Raw genomic sequence first — 18,903 nt, 5'->3', positions numbered from 1 at the left:
AACATCTCAAACTAAGATGTTCTACAACATTATAAACGTTTCTTTCTCCTTCTCCCTGTCTGTTTTTATGACTGGTTTTCTGCCTAAGAAATAGAATCCAAATTTAATTTGAGGTCTTATTTTTCCTTCCTTTTTTATTTTCCTTGTTGAGAGTCCATTTTCCCATATTGGTTGTTAATTGGTATAACGTTGAGTGTGGGAACAGGTTCAGCTCCTGTCCAGATGGTTGTGTAGAAACCCTATCCCTTCATGTTACCTCACCGCTAGCGGACTAATTCAGTTATTACAAAAACAACAGATTAGTCCGCTCAGGATTAAAACCTGTGTGGGAGAGCATGTTTATTGCAGTTATTTACTCAGTAATTTGTTTGCTTTTGAAATACATAAATTAATGATATCGCGCCCAAAGCTAAATAGTTTTAGTTCAATCTCCCCTGCAGAAAATGTAAATGTTTATTTTTGGGAGTTATCATTTTTTCTCCTCTTTCTAAATCAACTCAAGCATTTGTTTTCTGTCCACCTCCTCGCTTTATCCCCCCTCCCTCCGGTTCGCCTCCCCTCCCCCAATCTGCTTTCCTCTTTGCCTCAGCACTTATGAGGCTTAAGGGGAAGAACCATTTCAGCCCCTCCCTTTCTCTCAACCACCCCTAACACTGCGGCGAATGGTTCAGCCCTGTTTTGCATAAGTTTCCTCTGAGTAGATCCATGTGTGAAGGGCCAGCCCAGGACTGAAAGAATTAGTCCCTTTTTAACGGGTTCGATGTATGTCTAGGGAGAAGGCTTGTGTGCTGCTGCTGCCGTGCTCTGAAACAGTACACTTGCTCCAGTCATCAGTATAATAGCCGAAGCTATCATGTATTGCGCCCTACCCTGTCCCTGGAATGGGCAGCAACTCCTTAATGTATTACTACAACGGGAATCGGTGAGTTCTGTCTGCGGAGAAAGAGAGGGAGAGTGTGTGTGTGTGTGTGGTGTGTGTGTGTGTGTGTGTGTGTGTGTGTGTGTGTGTGTGTGTGGTGTGTGTGTGTGTGTGTGTGGTGTGTGTGTGTGTGTGTGTGTGTGTGTGTGTGTGTGTGTGTGTGTGTGTGTGTGTCCACGTTTGTAATTGGCCCTCGGGTATGGAGTTGCAGAATATTGGGTTGTCCGGCTGCACAAGATGTTTCTCGGCTCTAGAGTATATCACTCCTTCTGCTTTACTCTCTCTCTCCCTTTCTCCCTGCCCCTTTCTCTCTTTCTCTCTCTGTCTCTCTCTCTCTCTCTCATTTTCCCTCTCTCCTCTGTGGACTGATTTTTCCGTTGCCTCAGTTACAGCTGTGTGACAGTACCATTTGTTTTTCTTTGCAGTTCAAATAGAGGACTTCATTTCTTTCTCAATATGTTCTAGACATTATAGCCTGAATCTGTTAGATGGTTCACTTCCTTTTTTTAGCTAACCATGTATGTCAAAACTTAAACTTAATTTCAGCACAGACTTCTCTTTTAGAGATAAAGCAGAATATAAGCAAGGCACATCAATTGTATATAAGTAGGAACAGAACTCAATATGTGGATGTGTGTGGTTGAAAAAAGTTAAACACATGTTTTTTCCTCTCACCTCTGTTCGTAGACAGATAGACTGAAAATATGTTTTTTTAGCTGTGAATTTATTTTTACTGGCTGGTTGGTTCAGCACTGAGACTGGGTTGAAATAATAACACATGGGAGTCTGGGAATGATTACGGAAAAGGCTGCCTGTTGAGGTTAGACTTTCCTGTTTGTAGATTGAGCTCTGAGCACCAGCGTTGCTGTTATTCCATCTGTTTTTAATCACATCGGCATTCTGGACTCTACAGGGAGCCTAATGTGATTCCTGGATTGCTCAGTAAAAAACTCTTTGATTTCTGTGTTCCTGCAAAAACTTTATTTTATGTGTGTAGTGGGAGAGTGTGTAGTGTGCGTGTGTGGTTGCGTGCGTTTGTGTTTCGGTTTACCTGCCTCTGAGCTAAATTGAGTTTCCTCAGATGCTTGCGTAATTGTGTCACAGGTGTAAAAGTCTCACTGGCACTGCTGCTGAATAAGAGATGAGCAGAGAAAAGTCTCTTCCTGTTTCTCAGCTTCTCTCCAGAGAGCAAAAACACTGAAACACCCACTCAGCTTCATCAAGAAAGACAACTCCACCTTTCAGAGTCAAGGCCTCATTGGACCTCATTCTCTGATTTAAACCAGGAAGTTGCACATTTCTATACCATTGTGAGATTCACTTTTATGAGGTAAACATGTTCAGGCTTGTGTTTTAGCCCTCCTCATACCCCATTAGGACAATACCCTTTGTTCCTACAGCACCACAGATCACTTTGATCTTTTTATATTCCGTATTACCAGGAATGTCTTACAGGCCAGGAGGGAGAATATTGGGAACGTGTGGGCAGCATGGGTCAACTTTATGATCCAAAGCAGTCGATAAATAACCAACCAATAGCAAGCTCTTTATCTTCTCTTCATCGGTGGAGAGATAATGTGTTTACTGTGAGCATCAACAAAACTCACATTTACTTGTTGGAGTTTTGAGAGTGATTATTGTTTTTATGGCAAGAGCCTTAAAGTCTTTGATTTCTGTGTTTTATGGCGTATGAAGTGTTTTATTTCCGTTGTTTCCTCCAGTTCCATAGAAAATGAGTAACAAAACTTTAGAGAATTCAGATATTTGGAGGATTTGGTGGGTGAGATGTGTTTTTCTAAGGTGTGGCCTTTCCTGTCTAATATCCCTCAAGTGCACTGAGGACTGTACCAAGGAGGCACAGTAAGTGACTGTTTTTCTTCCCATCTCGGAAATATGAAATAACTGTTTACAGCACAAGATAACATCAGGTTTTGCCTCAGAGTTTAAAATTCATGTTGACAGCTTCCCACGTATATAACACCTGATATCCCCTAATTTATCAGAGTGCAGTTGGTCTTTGAAAATTGTGTTTCTTGAGACCTAAATGTTGGAGTTTTTAAGCATCAACAGCTTGAGGCTTGAGATGTTTCTGTTAAAGGGTTGACTGGTACCAGGGCAGCGCTCAACATGCCCCATCAGGAAGGTGGTTCTGGGGCTGTGTAGCAGGGGACCATTGTGTTGGAGCTGCGTGCGTGCCTTTTAGCCTCTATAAGTGTGTTAGATTTAGACTTGAAAAGAAAGGCCTCGGGCATGGTTTGATTCCACATAGTGACGTGCAGAGACAGGATACTGTGTTGACACCAGCAGCCCACGCTCTCAGCTGTTCTCTTTTGTGAGTTTTTACTGCGGTGATAATTTATTTTAAGAGGTTATTTTTGCCGTCGTCATTTGGTGTATCCATATGTTGACAGTTTTAATGTTTTTTTCCATGTGCTGTTTTGATTGGTGTGGTGTTGAGATCAAAGGCGGGTGCTGCAGGCTGGTGATGTGTGGAAAGGTGTGGAAGGACTCATCAGCCCTCTCAGATCAGCCACAGAGAGTCTCGAGAGTTGCAGAACAAAAGCTCTGCCAAGAACCTACTGTCCCCATTCTCTCCAATCTGACAGTGAAATCTGATGCTTTTTGATATTAAGTCAAACATGAGTAAGCTCAGTGTATGAACAACAAACCCTGAATTAATGATTGCTTATGGATTATGATGGCTACAGTATTCTTAAATTAAACGTGATGCGGAAAATATACAGAAACTAAAACAGCCAAACTCCAACAACTGTGCTGGTCCTGCTGGCCCGGGCTCTGAGTGATGTCTCTTTAATTCATGTGGTATAAAAGGAAACCCAGGCGGGCCCTTCTCCTCCAGAGGCTAGGGGAATGAGGCGCCCGGTGTTTGGGTGTTTTATTAATGCCTTGACTGGCTAGCCCAGTGTAAAGAGGACAATTAGCATCATCCACCGCCATATGCTGCCCATTGAGGTCAGACTGGGACAAAACCAGGGCTCCTGTGTGAGGCTAACCTGGAATCACCACGGGAGTCCCCACCCCCTGGGTCACATGTGCGAGCCAGAGGAGCCAAGAGATCCCCTCCTCCCTGCTAAACGACATGTACACAGGGTGCTGGAGTTACACACACAGCTAATCACATGCTCACACACACTGCTTGCTCAGCAAACCCCACGGCCTGAGTGTTGGCTAGCTGACTGACTGATATGTCGTTCACATGTGTGAGTGTGTATGTGTGTCTTTCTCTTGACGTATTGAGTAAAGTGATGACGAATGAAGTTGGGGTTGTGTCTCATAAATAAGATTATTATTCTTCAGTAGGACAGCAAAACATTCTCTCCAAGCCACTGACACATCTTGTTGCATTAGGAAGCAAACTTTGAAGTTCTTGAAGGGCTCTGTTCACACAACAGATGAGTATGCCATTAGGTCATTAAAAAAGGAATTTATGTTGCTGGTGACTAGAGGATGGGTGGGGGGTGCTAGGTGGATGGCAGGTCTGGTAGGGACCGCCTTTGTGGCGTGGTGAGTTCACTAGCTCTCTCTCCCCTCCATCTGGAGTGGATGAAGTCAGAGACCACATCACTAATGTTTGGCTTCACGACCCTTTGATCCTCCACCCACCCAGCCTGGCACAGCCACAGCTGCACAACAGCCCTCTGTGCCTCACCGCTCATCCCCTCCCTCGATCCCTCGATCCTCGATCCCTCGATCCCTCGCCAGCTCACAGCCAGGTAGCAAAATGAAGAAAAGCACAGGCCCCATATTTTATTTTCTGATTTGATTTCTGTTTCTTTGGCGTGCTGCAATTTGCAGTGTTGTATATGAAAGTGTGTTGCTGGTGCATTATAGTTCCATTAAGAGCTGAGACAATCTGAAATGCAAACACCACCTGATAATCCAGTCTTCCCTCCACGAGCCTTCCAAATGAGCCCAGCTGCCACACCACTGGCTTCTTAAACTGGCACGGCTCAGTTTGTTCACTACATTCATTAAAGTAGACATGAATATGGCTTCAACATACAAAGCCTACTTTACAAATGACAGTCGTGTAAGGAATATGGACAAATTTAAGGCGAAGGTACTCGTTTGCATCTAATAATGGTTAATGAAGCCGTCCTTAATGCACTGGCTTTAGATTGTGATCAACCACCCAGGCAGGGTGGTGGGGATTAGAATTGGTTCCTCTTCAACATTCATCCTAATAACTCAACCAAATCATCATCATTATGCTCCTGCCACATACAGTGAACAGTCATAACCCCGTCTTAGAGGATAACGACTTGGACAAAATGCTAGACTGCCCTGTGCACCTGCTGTTGTTATTCATGTTAATAATGTCTGTTTTCTTTTGGCAGGTGTATGCCCCGTCTCCCACACAGAAGACTTCAACAGAGATTCTCCCTCCTACTTCATCTCCCAAACCCCCAGCAGTATGTTTGCAACCACTTTCTTTGGTAAGTGATTCCTGACTTTAAGACAGTCTGCTGTCATTGGAGTCTAAAGAACCAGTATTATCTGTTTGTGCAATCTGATGCGCTGTCTTTATCCATTTCTTCTCCTGCCTCTTGATGGACTGTGTACCCTGAGAAATATTTCTGGACAAACATCCTAACATTACACCTCAGTCACTCTCTCTGTAGTCACTCTCTCTGATGTTGCCTGAACAGTTTCAAATGTTCAGCTCGATTTAGCCATTTCTTTCTTCTGGTAGACAGAATTTCACTGGCCTGGTCTCAGAGTCGCTGGTCTTTGAAGGATGGGGTTGGTTTCTGTTAGCCAAGGGAGGCTTAGTGTTATCTCAGCTGTGTCCAGGCAGGGTTGTGTTTCAGTCCTAAGACCAGACTGGAGAAGTGAACAACCCCCTTGTGTGATCCAGCAACTCAGCAGAGAGGAGGGTGACTGCCCTCTGTGGAAAGGTCTCTCTGGGCTCTCATTATCAAGCTGTGTGTTGTGGTTTGCTGTTGTGGTTTGCTTCACGGGGTTCAGGCCATATTGAATTTTATGTAAACTTGACTTTGGTTTGTTAAACTAAAGCCATTAAAACGTCTTTGCTCCTTCTGGAATCAAATCCAGGTGTTTCTTCAATTGGATGATCCTTTTGTTACATGAGTCATTATACTGTAAAGAATGGGATGAAACTCAAAACAGATCAATTTCAACTCAACTCTTTGTTGTTGTCATTAGATGGGACCCACAACTCTTCTGATCCGTGGAATTCCCTCAATGGGATCAACCAGCCTAGTTATGGAGGAATGCTGGGAGGATCTTCATCTCCACTGCCGCAGTCAGGAAATTACGTCAACATGCACTCACATGACCGCCTGGTAAGCAACCCAGCTAGTGATGTACGCACATACTGTAAGTGATGTCTCAATGTCTCCCCTACCTATTCTTAGACAGTCTACCTCTCCCTGTTAAGCTCTATTGCCCCATGCCCATAAAACATTTTGGCTTGCATTTGGTTTTCAATTGAATATTTTGGTGGTGTGCAATATTGGCCCACCCTGCCTACAGAAAAGTCTAGCTAGGGGAAACACTGTGACTGATGCGTATTCAGCCTCCATGTCCTGTTCTGCCCCATCAGAGCACATCCCCCCCCCAAATAAAAACCAGAGCTTCTTACAGGAAACAATCCCCCCATCCAGTCTTATGACATCATGGCTAAATCCATGCGTGAGATGGAGGTGACCTCAGTGTGTGGATTTGCAGTGGATCTTTTTTAACACCCTAACAAATCCCAGGGGGAAAAGCATGGCCAGTGGCTCAAATGTGATTAGAGGGGGGAGTTGTGTGGACAGGTGCATGGCTGGGTGGCTGCCAGTGAGGTAACACTTGGCCCACTTTGACACAGATGCAGACTGGTCCTGTTTCTTGGTGGCTGATGGGTCAGGGGCCGGGCCCAGGCCCGGGTTCAATGTTGATGAAGTGATAGAGGGTGGTGGTCCTGGCTCTGTCTTAAAAAGATTAGAGTTTAGGATGAGATCTGACATGGTTCAGAAGCTCAGGAAATGAAGTTTGAGATCATGGGCGTCTTCTCAGTAATACAGCTAATATCTGTTTGTCTGTTAGACAAATGTAAATGATCCCAAAGTGTCCCTGTGTCACAGATCCCTCTGGAACTTTCATTGCGCACACCTGGCCCCTATTCCCACTGATTGTATTTGTATGTATGTTCCCTTTGTTCACCATGGTGCTGTACATTATTGTTAACATGTCCGTTGGTGCSTGTGAGTACCTGTGCTGTGTGTTTYGGGCTTTCGTGCCCTTGTGGATTGATGATTACGGGTCTCGTCCCGTGTGTTAATCATTGTGCGCGTGTGTATTTATTTGAGGTACTCCTCACTCTTTTGTTTGGGTCTCAACCCTGTGTTTTGCGTACGYGTTTGTTTGGTCTTCGTCCCAGTGCCTTTACACGGCACGCCGTAATTTGGGCTGAATAAAAAAMCCTATTACGCATTCCTGCGCCTGTATCCCGAATCTCTTCATGCCAGCGTGACACCCTGTGTTTGCAGCTACATGTTGTATGCTGTGTTTGTGAGTAGTAGTAAGACGTCTGCTTTTATCAATGTTGAGTCCATCTCTCTTTACTCATTCTCTTTGAGCTTTCATGTGTTTTTTTCTCAGCACGGCCTTCTGTGTCTGGACCCGTTTTTGGACTTCCAACGCACATTTTCTTTAAAGCATCAACTTGAAACGGGTCCAGATTATAAGTGGTACCAGCATGTAGACCCCAGTGCCTTGGAAGAGTTTAAAAGAATCTCAGAGAAGAAAGAGGAATACATAATAATAGTATGAAGGAAACAATAATAAAGCCTGTTTTCTTGGGAAAGGAGTCTTTCATCTTTCTATAACAATAATGCCTTCAATGAGTGCACAGGACTTGTTTTAGTCCAGGAAGCTTCTACTGGCGGAACATGAAGGCTCCAGGGAGGCTGGATGGAGTGGGCTTTAAAGGCCTATGGCACATGGGTCAGTCTCCTCTCGCCTCGCTCTTCCTCCTCTTCCTTTCTCCCACTCTCTCTTTCTCCTCCTTCAATGGAGGCGGACATGGAATAGCAGAGCGGTCTGAGAGTGACGGAGACAGGAAATGAATGGCTGTGGCTGTTTTGGTTGTACCCCTCTGCTTCCCCTGGCCTGTGGTGTACGTCTGAGTTGAGGCCCCCGGGGTTTAGGAAATGGAGCATCACAGTTCTGTTGCCTGTCTGACGTCAAGGCCCGGCCCTCTGCAGCTGTGGCGTGTGTTTAACAACTCTCTCTGTTTACAGTACCGTCGTTGACAAGGGGGTTCATTCTGACTATAGGGAAAGTGTAATTGTTATGGGAAGCACACAGTATACATGAACATTCTCACTAAGATGTTCTACAACATTATAAACGTTTCTTTCTCCTTCTCCCTGTCTGTTTTTATGACTGGGTTTTCTGCCTAAGAAATAGAATCCAAATTTAATTTGAGGTCTTATTTTCCCTTCCTATTTTCCTTTCCTTGTTGAGAGTCCACTTTCCCATAATGGTTGTTAATTGGTATAACGTTGAGTGTGGGAACAGGTTCAGCTCCTGTCCAGATGGTTGTGTAGAAACCCTATCCCTTCATGTTACCTYACCGCTAGCGGACTAATTCAGTTATTACAAAAACAACAGATTAGTCCGCTCAGGATTAAAACCTGTGTGGGAGAGCATGTTTATTGCAGTTATTTACCCAGTAATTTGTTTGCTTTTGAATAACATAAATTAATGATATCGCGCCCAAAGCTAAATAGTTTTAGTTCAATCTCCCCTGCAGAAAATGTAAATGTTTATTTTTGGGAGTTATCATTTTTTCTCCTCTTTCTAAATCAACTCAAGCATTTGTTTTCTGTCCCACCTCCTCGCTTTATCCCCCCCTCCCTCCGGTTCGCCTCCCCTCCCCCAATCTGCTTTCCTCTTTGCCTCAGCACTTATGAGGCTTAGGGGGAAGAACCATATCAGCCCCTCCCCTTCTCTCTACCACCCCCCTAACACTGTGGCGAATGGTTCAGCCCTGTTTTGCATAAGTTTCCTCTGAGTAGATCCATGTGTGAAGGGCCAGCCCAGGACTGAAAGAATTAGTCCCTTTTTAACGGGTTCGATGTTTGTCTAGGGAGAAGGCTTGTGTGCTGCTGCTGCCGTGCTCTGAAACAGTACACTTGCTCCAGTCATCAGTATAATAGCCGAAGCTATCATGTATTGCGCCTACCCTGTCCCTGGAATGGGCAGCAACTCCTTAATGTATTACTACAAGGGAACTCGGTGAGTTCTGTCTGCGGGAGAAAGAGAGGGAGAGTGTGTGTGTGTGTGTGTGTGTGTGTGTGTGTGTGTGTGTGGTGTGTGTGTGTGTGTGTGTGTGTGTGTGTGTGTGTGTGTGTGTGTGGTGTGTGTGTGTGTGTGTGTGTGTGTGTGTGTGTGTGGTGTGTTTGTGTGTGTGTGTGTGTGTGTGTGTTTCCACGTTTGTAATTGGCCCTCGGGTATGGAGTTGCAGAATATTGGGTTGTCCGGCTGCACAGCATGTTTCTCGGCTCTAGAGTATATCACTCCTCTCTGCTTTACTCTCTCACTCCTTTCTCACTGTCCCTCTCTTTCTCTCTCTGTCTCTCTCTCTCTCTCTTTCTCCTTTTCCCTCTCTCCTCTGTGGACTGATTTTTCCGTTGCCTCAGCTACAGCTGTGTGACAGTACCATTTGTTTTTCTTTGCAGTTCAAATGGAGGACTTACTTCATTTCTTTCTCAATATGTTCCAGACATGTTATAGCTTGAATCTGTTAGATGGTTCACTTCTTTCTTTTTTTTTAGCTAACCATGTATGTCAAAACTTTAACTTAATTTCAGCACAGACTTTTCTATTAGAGATAAAGCAGAATATAAGCAAGGCACATCAATTGTATATAAGTAGGAACAAATCTCAATATGTGGATGTGTGTGGTTGAAAAAAGTAAAACACATCATGTTTTTTTCTCTCACCTCTGTTCGTAGACAGACTGAAAATAGTTTTTTTTAGCTGTGAATTTATTTTKACTGGCTGGTTGGTTCAGCACTGAGACTGGGTTGAAATAATAACATGTGGAAGTCTGGGAATGATTAAGGAAAAGAGGCTGCCTGTTAAGGTTAGACTTTCCTGTTTGTAGATTGAGCTCTGAGCACCAGCATTGCTGTTATTCCATCTGTTTTTAATCACATCGGCATTCTGGACTCTACAGGGAGCCTAATGTGATTCCTGGATTGCTCAGTAAAAAACTCTTTGATTTCTGTGTTCCTGCAAAAACGTTATTTTATGTGTGTGTATGTGGGAGAGTATGTAGTGTGCGTGTGTGTGGTTGCGTGCATTTGTGTTTCGGTTTACCTGCCTCTGAGCTAAATTGAGTTTCCTCAGATGCTTGCAGTAATTGTGTCACAGGTGTAAAAGTCTCACTGGCACTGCTGCTGAATAAGAGATGAGCAGAGAAAAGTCTCTTCCTGTTTCTCAGCTTCTCTCCAGAGAGCAAAAACACTGAAACACCCACTCAGCTTCATCAAGAAAGACAACTCCACCTTTCAGAGTCAAGGCCTCATTGGACCTCATTCTCTGATTTAAACCAGGAAGTTGCACATTTCTATACCATTGTGAGATTCACTTTTATGAGGTCAACATGTTCAGGCTTGTGTTTTAGCCCTCCTCATACCCCATTAGGACAATACCCTTTGTTCCTACAGCACCACAGATCACTTTGATCTTTTTATATTCCGTATTACCAGGAATGTCTTACAGGCCAGGAGGGAGAATATTGGGAACGTGTGGGCAGCATGGGTCAACTTTATGATCCAAAGCAGTCRATAAATAACCAACCAATARCAAGCTCTTTATCTTCTCTTCWTCGGWGGAGAGATAAATAGTGTTTAYTGTGAGCATCAACAAAACTCACATTTACTTGTTGGAGTTTTGAGAGTGATTATTGTTTTTATGGCAAGAGCCTTAAAGTCTTTGATTTCTGTGTTTTTTGGCGTATTAAGTGTTTTCTATTTCCGTTGTTTCCTCCAGTTCCATAGAAAATGAGTAACCCAAGCTTKAGAGAATTCAGATATTTGGAAGGATTTGGTGGGTGGAGTGTGTTTTTCTAAGGTGTGGCCTTTCCTGTCTAATATCCCTCAAGTGCACTGAGGACTGTACCAAGGAGGCATCCAGTAAGTGACTGTTTTTCTTCCCATCTCAGGAAATATGAAATAACTGTTTACAGCACAAGATAACATCAGGTTTTGCCTCAGAGTTTAAAATTCATGTTGACAGCTTCCCACGTATATAACACCTGATATCACCTAATTTATCAGAGTGCAGTTGGTCTTTGAAAATTGTGTTTCTTGAGACCTAAATGTTGGAGTTTTTAAGCATCAACAGCTTGAGGCTTGAGATGTTTCTGTTAAAGGGTTGACTGGTACCAGGCTGCAGCGCTCAACATGCCCCATCAGGAAGGTGGTTCTGGGGCTGTGTAGCAGGGGACCATTGTGTTGGAGCTGCGTGCGTGCCTTTTAGCCTCTATAAGTGTGTTAGATTTAGACTTGAAAAGAAAGGCCCTCGGGCATGGTTTGATTCCACATAGTGACGTGCAGAGACAGGATACTGTGTTGACACCAGCAGCCCACTGCTCTCAGCTGTTCTCTTTTGTGAGTTTTTACTGCGGTGATAATTTATTTTTAAGAGGTTATTTTTGCCGTCGTCATTTGGTGTATCCATATGTTGACAGTTTTAATGTTTTTTTCCATGTGCTGTTTTGATTGGTGTGGTGTTGAGATCAAAGGCGGGTGCTGCAGGCTGGTGATGTGTGGAAAGGTGTGGAAGGACTCATCAGCCCTCTCAGATCAGCCACAGAGAGTCTCAGAGAGTTGCAGAACAAAGCTCTGCCAAGAACCTACTGTCCCCATTCTCTCCAATCTGACAGTGAAATCTGATGCTTTTTGATATTAAGTCAAACATGAGTAAGCTCAGTGTATGAACAACAAACCCTGAATTAATGATTGCTTATGGATTATGATGGCTACAGATATTCTTAAATTAAACGTGATGCGGAAAATATACAGAAACTAAACAGCCAAACTCCAACAACTGTGCTGGTCCTGCTGGCCCGGGCTCTGAGTGATGTCTCTTTAATTCATGTGGTAGTAAAAGGAAACCCAGGCGGGCCCTTCTCCTCCAGAGGCTAGGGGAATGAGGCGCCCGGTGTTTGGGTGTTTTATTAATGCCTTGACTGGCTAGCCCAGTGTAAAGAGGACAATTAGCATCATCCACCGCCATATGCTGCCCATTGAGGCTCAGACTGGGACAAAACCAGGGCTCCTGTGTGAGGCTAACCTGGAATCACCACGGGAGTCCCCACACCCTGGGTCACATGTGCGAGCCAGAGGAGCCAAGAGATCCCCTCCCCTCCCTGCTAAACGACATGTACACAGGGTGCTGGAGTTACACACACAGCTAATCACATGCTCACACACACTGCTTGCTCAGCAAGACCCCACGGCCCTGAGTGTTGGCTAAGCTGACTGACTGATATGTCGTTCACATGTGTGAGTGTGTATGTGTGTCTTTCTCTTGACGTATGTAGTAAAGTGATGACGAATGAAGTTGGGGTTGTGTCTCATAAATAAGATTATTATTCTTCAGTAGGACAGCAAAACATTCTCTCCAAGCCCACTGACACATCTTGTTGCATTAGGAAGCAAACTTTGAAGTTCTTGAAGGGCTCTGTTCACACAAACAGATGAGTATGCCATTAGGTCATTAAAAAAGGAATTTATGTTGCTGGTGACTAGAGGATGGGTGGGGGGTGCTAGGTGGATGGCAGGTCTGGTAGGGACCGGCCTTTGTGGCGTGGTGAGTTCACTAGCTCTCTCTCCCTCCATCTGGAGTGGATGAAGTCAGAGACCACATCACTAATGTTTGGCTTCACGACCCTTTGATCCTCCCACCCACCCAGCCTGGCACAGCCACAGCTGCACAACAGCCCTCTGTGCCTCACCGCTCATCCCCTCCCTCGATCCCTCGATCCCTCGATCCCTCGATCCCTCGCCAGCTCACAGCCAGGTAGCAAAATGAAGAAAAGCACAGGCCCCATATTTTATTTTCTGATTTGATTTCTGTTTCTTTGGCGAGCTGCAATTTGCAGTGTTTTTATGAACGCTTGTGTGTGCTGGTRTCATTATAGTTCCATTAAGAGCTGAGACAATCTGAAATGCAAACACCCCCTGATAATCCAGTCCTCCCTCCACGAGCCTTCCAAATGAGCCCAGCTGCCACACCACTGGCTTCTTAAACTGGCACGGCTCAGTTTGTTCACTACATTCATTAAAGTAGACATGAWTMYGGCTTCAACATACARMGCTACTTTACAAATGACAGTCGTGTAAGGAATAKGGACAAATTTAGGCGAAGRTACTCGTTTGCATCTAATRATGGTTAATGAAGCCGTCCTTAATGCACTGGCTTTAGATTGTGATCAACCCACCAGGCAGGGTGGTGGGGCATTAGAATTGTTCCTCTTCAACATCATCCTAATAACTCAACCAAATCATCATCATTATGCTCCTGCCACATACAGTGAACAGTCAYAACCYACGTCTTAGAGGATAACGACTTGGACAAAATGCTAGACTGCCCTGTGCACCTGCTGTTGTTATTCATGTTAATAATGTCTGTTTTCTTTTGGCAGGTGTATGCCCCGTCTCCCAACACAGAAGACTTCAACAGAGATTCTCCCTCCTACTCATCTCCCAAACCCCCCAGCAGTATGTTTGCAAGCACTTTCTTTGGTAAGTGATTCTCACTTAAGACAGTCTCTGTCATGGAGTCTAAAGAAGCCAGTATTATCTGTTTGTTCAATCTGAGGCGCTGTCTTTGTCAATGTCTTCCCCTGCCTGTTGATAGACAGTGGACCCATGAGAAAATATTTCTGGACAAACATCCTAACATCACACGCAGTTACTCTCTCTGTAGTCACTCTCTCTGATGTTGCTRAACAGTTTCAAATGTTCAGCTCGATTTAGCCATTTCTTTCTTCTGGTAGACAGTATTTCACTGAGCCTGGTCTCAGAGTCGCTGGTCTTTGAAGGGATSGGGTTGGTTTCTGTTAGCCAAGGGAGGCTTAGTGTTATCTCAGCTGTGTCCAGGACAGGGCTTGTGTTTCAGTCCTAAGACCAGACTGGGAGAGTGAACAACCCCCTTGTGTGATCCAGCAACTCAGCAGAGAGGAGGGTGACTGCCCTCTGTGGAAAGGTCTCTCTGGGCTCTCATAATCAAGCTGTGTGTTGTGGTTTGCTGTTGTGGTTTGCTTCACGGCGGTTCAGGCATATTGAATTTTATGTAAACTTGACTTTGGTTGTTAAACTAAAGCCATTAAAACGTCTTTGCTCCCTTCTGGAATCAAATCCAGGATGTCTCTTCAATTGGATGATCCTTTTGTTACATGAGTCATTATACTGTAAAGAATAGGGATGAAACTCAAAACAGATCAATTTCAACTCAACTCTTGTTTGTTGTCATTAGATGGGACCCACAACTCTTCTGATCCGTGGAATTCCTCCAATGGGATCAACCAGCCTAGTTATGGAGGAATGCTGGGAGGATCTTCATCTCACATGCCGCAGTCAGGAAATTACGTCAACATGCACTCACATGACCGCCTGGTAAGCAACCCAGCTAGTGATGTACGCACATACTGTAAGTGATGTCTCAATGTCTCCCCTACCTATTCTTAGACAGTCTACCTCCTCCCTGTTAAGCTCTATTGCCCCATGCCCATAAAACATTTGGCTTGCATTGGTTTCAATTGAATATTTGTGGTGTGCAATATTGCCCACCCTGCCTACAGAAAAAGTCTAGCTAGGGGAAACACTGTGACTGATGCGTATTCAGCCTCCATGTCCTGTTCTGCCCCATCAGAGCACATCCCCTCCTCTCTGCTGAGCCCGTAGTGAGAGTGGTTGGTGTGAGCTGTGGCCTGGCTATCTCTCTATCTGATGTTGCTGTCTGGGCAGTATCTGTGTAAGACACGGCTGACCCCCTCTATCAGTGTTTCATCTGCTCTGCCTGCCCACTGTGTCTCACTGGGACTCACAGGGAGCCTGCAGCTGCTGCCCAACCAAAGCCCTCTGTCTGTCTGGGCTCCACATTCATATAACCTCTCTTTTATCAAGTGATATTTTTTCACCATGCACAATGCTATTCTTACCACTGAACAAGTGTATGCACACACAATATTGCTTTGTCCTGATGAACACGTGTTTTGTCCTCTGTTTCTTTCAGAATTACCCTCCACACTCTGTGTCGCCGACAGACATCCATGCCAGTCTTCCTCCAATGTCCAGCTTCCACCGCAGCAACGCCAGCACTTCACCATTCGTTAACCCAACACACACCSCGCCTGTCAACACCACCGACGGGGYCATGGGTAYGGCGAATATTTGGTTGATCTACTCTTAAATATCAATAGGCGAGATAAATTCCYATAATGATGTTCTCTTCTTTAATCKATGCTYTGTGTTATAAATGTCCTCKCCTTGTTTCTRTAGTTGCTSCAAATCGGGGGAACGCCWCTGGAAGCCAGCAGACTGGAGATGCMCTGGGCAAAGCCTTGGCTTCRGTGAGTACAGCACACCCCTGTTCTCCTCCGGGGAAATGRGAAAGCCTCAAAAGAGATTTARAWAGAAACYATGTTACAAATCCACAGAGGTTGTTTGTTGGGAGTAAAGCCCTATTGGTTTACTTGTAAATGGAGGCACAATCCATGCAGCACTTAAAATTGCACTCTCTCCCTCTGAATGCCAGTTTGATTGAGGCGTTAGGCTTACATGGATGGTTAGGAATCCTCTGTGGATATCCCCTCTAGGTTGGTCCCCTCTCTGGGTGTGAATCCTGTGTTCTTGACTACAGTACCTTCTCCACTCACTTTACTATCAAATATATATTTTTATTTCTGTGTTAAATTGAGATGGTGCATTATATTAATGGCCCTCTTCAGTCTGTAAAGGAAGTGACCTCGGTGGTCACGATGGGTATTAAGTGCTATAGTGAATGCTGATTAAATAAGCCCAGAGGGATGTGTTTGCAGTTGTTTCTGGGCTTAAGCCTGGATAATTGTAGACTTAATCTCTGAGTATACAATAAAGGAAATTGTAAAAAAAAAAAAAAAAAAAAAATCACCAGTTTGAATAATCCAGCCTTGGTATTTGTTCCATTTTCGATCATGTCTCCCTGCACGTTTGACACACAGTAACTCATAAACCTTTGTGCTACTGAGGATGAATATGTCCTCCGTCCAGTTAGAGCCCTCTTGGTTTCACAGAACCTCACAGAGAGCTCTTCTGTCCCTCCTTTTACTGATTATTTCTCATTTTAATAACTCCCAGAACTCATCTGTAACCCGGCCTAATATACACTACATGACCAAAAGTATGTGGACACCTGCTCATCGAACATCTCATTCCAAAATCATGGGCATTAATATGGAGTTGGTCCCCCTTTGCTGCTATAACAGCCTTCACTCTTCTGGGAAGGCTTTCCACTAGATGTTGGAACATTGCTGCGGGGACTTGCTTCCATTCTGCCACAAGAGCATTAGTGAGGTTGGGTGTTCCAATTCTTCCCAAAGGTGTTCGATGGGGTTGAGGTCAAGGCTCTGTGAAGGCCAGTCAAGTTCTTCCACACCAATCTCGACAAACCATTTCTGTATGGACCTCGCTTTGTGCACAGGGGTATTGTCATATTGAAACAGGAAAGGTCCTTCCTCAAACTGTTGCCACAAAGTTGGAAACACAGAATCATTTAGAATGTCATTGTTTGCTGTAGCATTAAGATTTCCCTTCACTGGATCTAAGGGGCCTAACCTGAACCATGACAAACAGCCCCAGATCATTATTCCTCCTCCACCAAACTTTACAGTTGGCACTATGCATTGGGGCAGGTAGCGTTCTCCTAGCATCCGCCAAACTCAGATTAGTCTGTTGGACTGACAGATGGTGAAGCAGGATTCATCACTCCAGAGTTCTCACTGCTCCAGAGTCCAATGGTGGAAAGCTTTACACCACTCCAGCCGACACTTGTCATTGCGCATGGTGATTTTAGGTTTGTGTGCTGCTGCTCGTCCATGGAAACCCATTTCATGAAGCTCCTGACGAACAGTTCTTGTGCTGACGTTGCTTCCAGAGGCAATTTGGAACTCGGTAGTGAGTGTTGCAACCGAGGACAAACTATTTTTATGTGCTTCGCGCTTCAGCACTCGACGATCCCGTTCTGTGAGCTCGTGTGACCTAGCATTTTGCGGCTGAGCCGTTGGTGCTCCTAGACTTTTCCACTTCACAATAACAGCACTTACAGTTGACTACGGCAGTTCTTGCAGGGCAGACATTTTACAAACTGACTTGTTGGAAAGGCAGCATCCTATGACTGTGCCACGTTGAAAGTCACTGAGCTCATCAGTAAGGCCATTCTACTGCCAATGTTTGTCTATTGAGATTGCATGGCTGTGTGCTTGATTTTATTCACCTGTCAGCAATGTGTGTGGCTGAAATAGCCGAATCCACTAATTTGTCAGGGAGTCCACATAATTTTGTCCATATAGTGTATCTCACCTCAGAGAAATGAAACCCACCATAGCTTTTATTCCTAGTAAAAAGTGAGAGAAGTAGGATGTGTAAAAGCGTAATGGGTTTACATTTGGGAGGTGCTATGGCTCAGTGGTGCGCACCCGAAAGAGAAAAGTGTGTGTGAGGGTGTATCATAATCACAAATTAAGTATTTTTGTATTCGTAGACTCAATTCTATTAGCATGACAAAGCTGCAGTGAAATGGACACTGTTGGTCTGGGGTGAGACGAGGGGTGGGGAGGCCAGGGGGAGCGAAGGGGGTTCCTAACTGCTGTGGCTCAACTCTGCGGGCCGCCCTTTGTGGGCCTTTTGTTCTCCGGCCTTTTAAACGGGCCGTGCTTATTGGCCCCGCTGCCCGGGGGAGCGTGACCGATGAGGAGGCGGAGCCTCATTTGTTGTTGGTAAAATGAGTCGTGTTGCAGTTTGAATACAGCAGAAGTAGCCCGGGACCTGAAGAATGGCCCGTTGTATATTGCAGGGTCAGGAGTCACGGCTATAAACGGCCCGCTTTAGAAAGAGAAGATATTGGCTAATTCGTTTTGAGTCCCATTGATTTGAGACATACACTTGTGATCACAGTTGATGGTCATTACTTCTCAACAGGATTGAGTGTCTCAGGGTAAAGATACTGAACAGTAACAAATGCTTTTGACTGAGAAATGAGAAATGAAATCCCCACAGGGAAAAACATCACTTTTGGTACACGGAGTGACATGCAATAGCCAAACCATTTGGATTTTCAAAACTTGATTGAAACACAAAAGCTTGGTGATCAAGCTTAAAAGAGAAGATTATTAATAACGACATTCCATTGTGTTTACTGAAGTTAAACGGTTTCCTATGAGTAGGATGTGATGTTTACTTGGAGGGAAATCCTTCTGGATCTACTGCCTCTGCTAATTAATGTGAATCAAACCTCTAATACCCTGGTTTACCGGGAGACACTTTCCATTATGGCACAAACTATCCTCTTAAAGGGAACAAATCAGGGATGTGTTGTCTGCTTTAATCCAGTATTTCTCTAAACAAATTAAATCCCTGTGAAAGTTTTAGAGATGTAATCTGTGTGCTTCAGAATCACATCATCCTCTCTCTCTTTCTCTCGCTCTCTTTCTTTCTCTTTCTCTCGCTCTCTCTTTCTTTCTTTCTTTCTCTCTTTCTCTCTCGCTCTCTCTCTTTCTCTTTCTTTTTTTCTCTCTCTTTCTCTCTCGCTCGCTCTCTCTCTCTTTCTCTCTTTCTCTTTCTTTCTTTCTCTCTCTTTCTCTCTCTCTCTCTCTTTCCCTCTCTCTATCTCTCTCTCCCTCCCTCTCTCTCTTTCTCTCTCGCTCTCTCTCTCTTTCTCTCTTTCTCTTTCTTTCTTTCTTT

General features: G+C 44.6%; 2 protein-coding genes across 2 annotated transcripts in view; both read left to right on the top strand.

Annotated features, from left to right (window-relative positions):
• Window positions 1-6,240, top strand: part of LOC111969121 (transcription factor 12-like) — a 345,264-nt gene extending 339,024 nt beyond the window's left edge. Inside the window, exons 7-8 of the mRNA XM_070445429.1 lie at window positions 5,278-5,376; window positions 6,107-6,240. The gene's annotated coding sequence lies outside the window, so the exon portion shown is untranslated. The remainder of the gene's footprint in view (window positions 1-5,277; window positions 5,377-6,106) is intronic.
• A 2,726-nt stretch (window positions 6,241-8,966) lies between these two features.
• The window catches only part of tcf12 (transcription factor 12), a 29,883-nt gene continuing 19,946 nt past the window's right edge, over window positions 8,967-18,903 (top strand). The window contains 6 exon segments of the mRNA XM_070445430.1: window positions 8,967-9,191; window positions 13,608-13,707; window positions 14,441-14,580; window positions 15,200-15,344; window positions 15,466-15,536; window positions 18,098-18,116. Coding sequence (XP_070301531.1) covers window positions 9,120-9,191; window positions 13,608-13,707; window positions 14,441-14,580; window positions 15,200-15,344; window positions 15,466-15,536; window positions 18,098-18,116 — 547 coding nt within the window. The 5' untranslated portion in view covers window positions 8,967-9,119.

Source organism: Salvelinus sp. IW2-2015, linkage group LG10 (assembly GCF_002910315.2).
Source record: "Salvelinus sp. IW2-2015 linkage group LG10, ASM291031v2, whole genome shotgun sequence".
NCBI classification, from domain to species: Eukaryota; Metazoa; Chordata; class Actinopteri; order Salmoniformes; family Salmonidae; genus Salvelinus; species Salvelinus sp. IW2-2015.
Note: the sequence above shows the minus strand (reverse complement) of the source record. Positions and strands in the feature narration are given on the sequence as shown.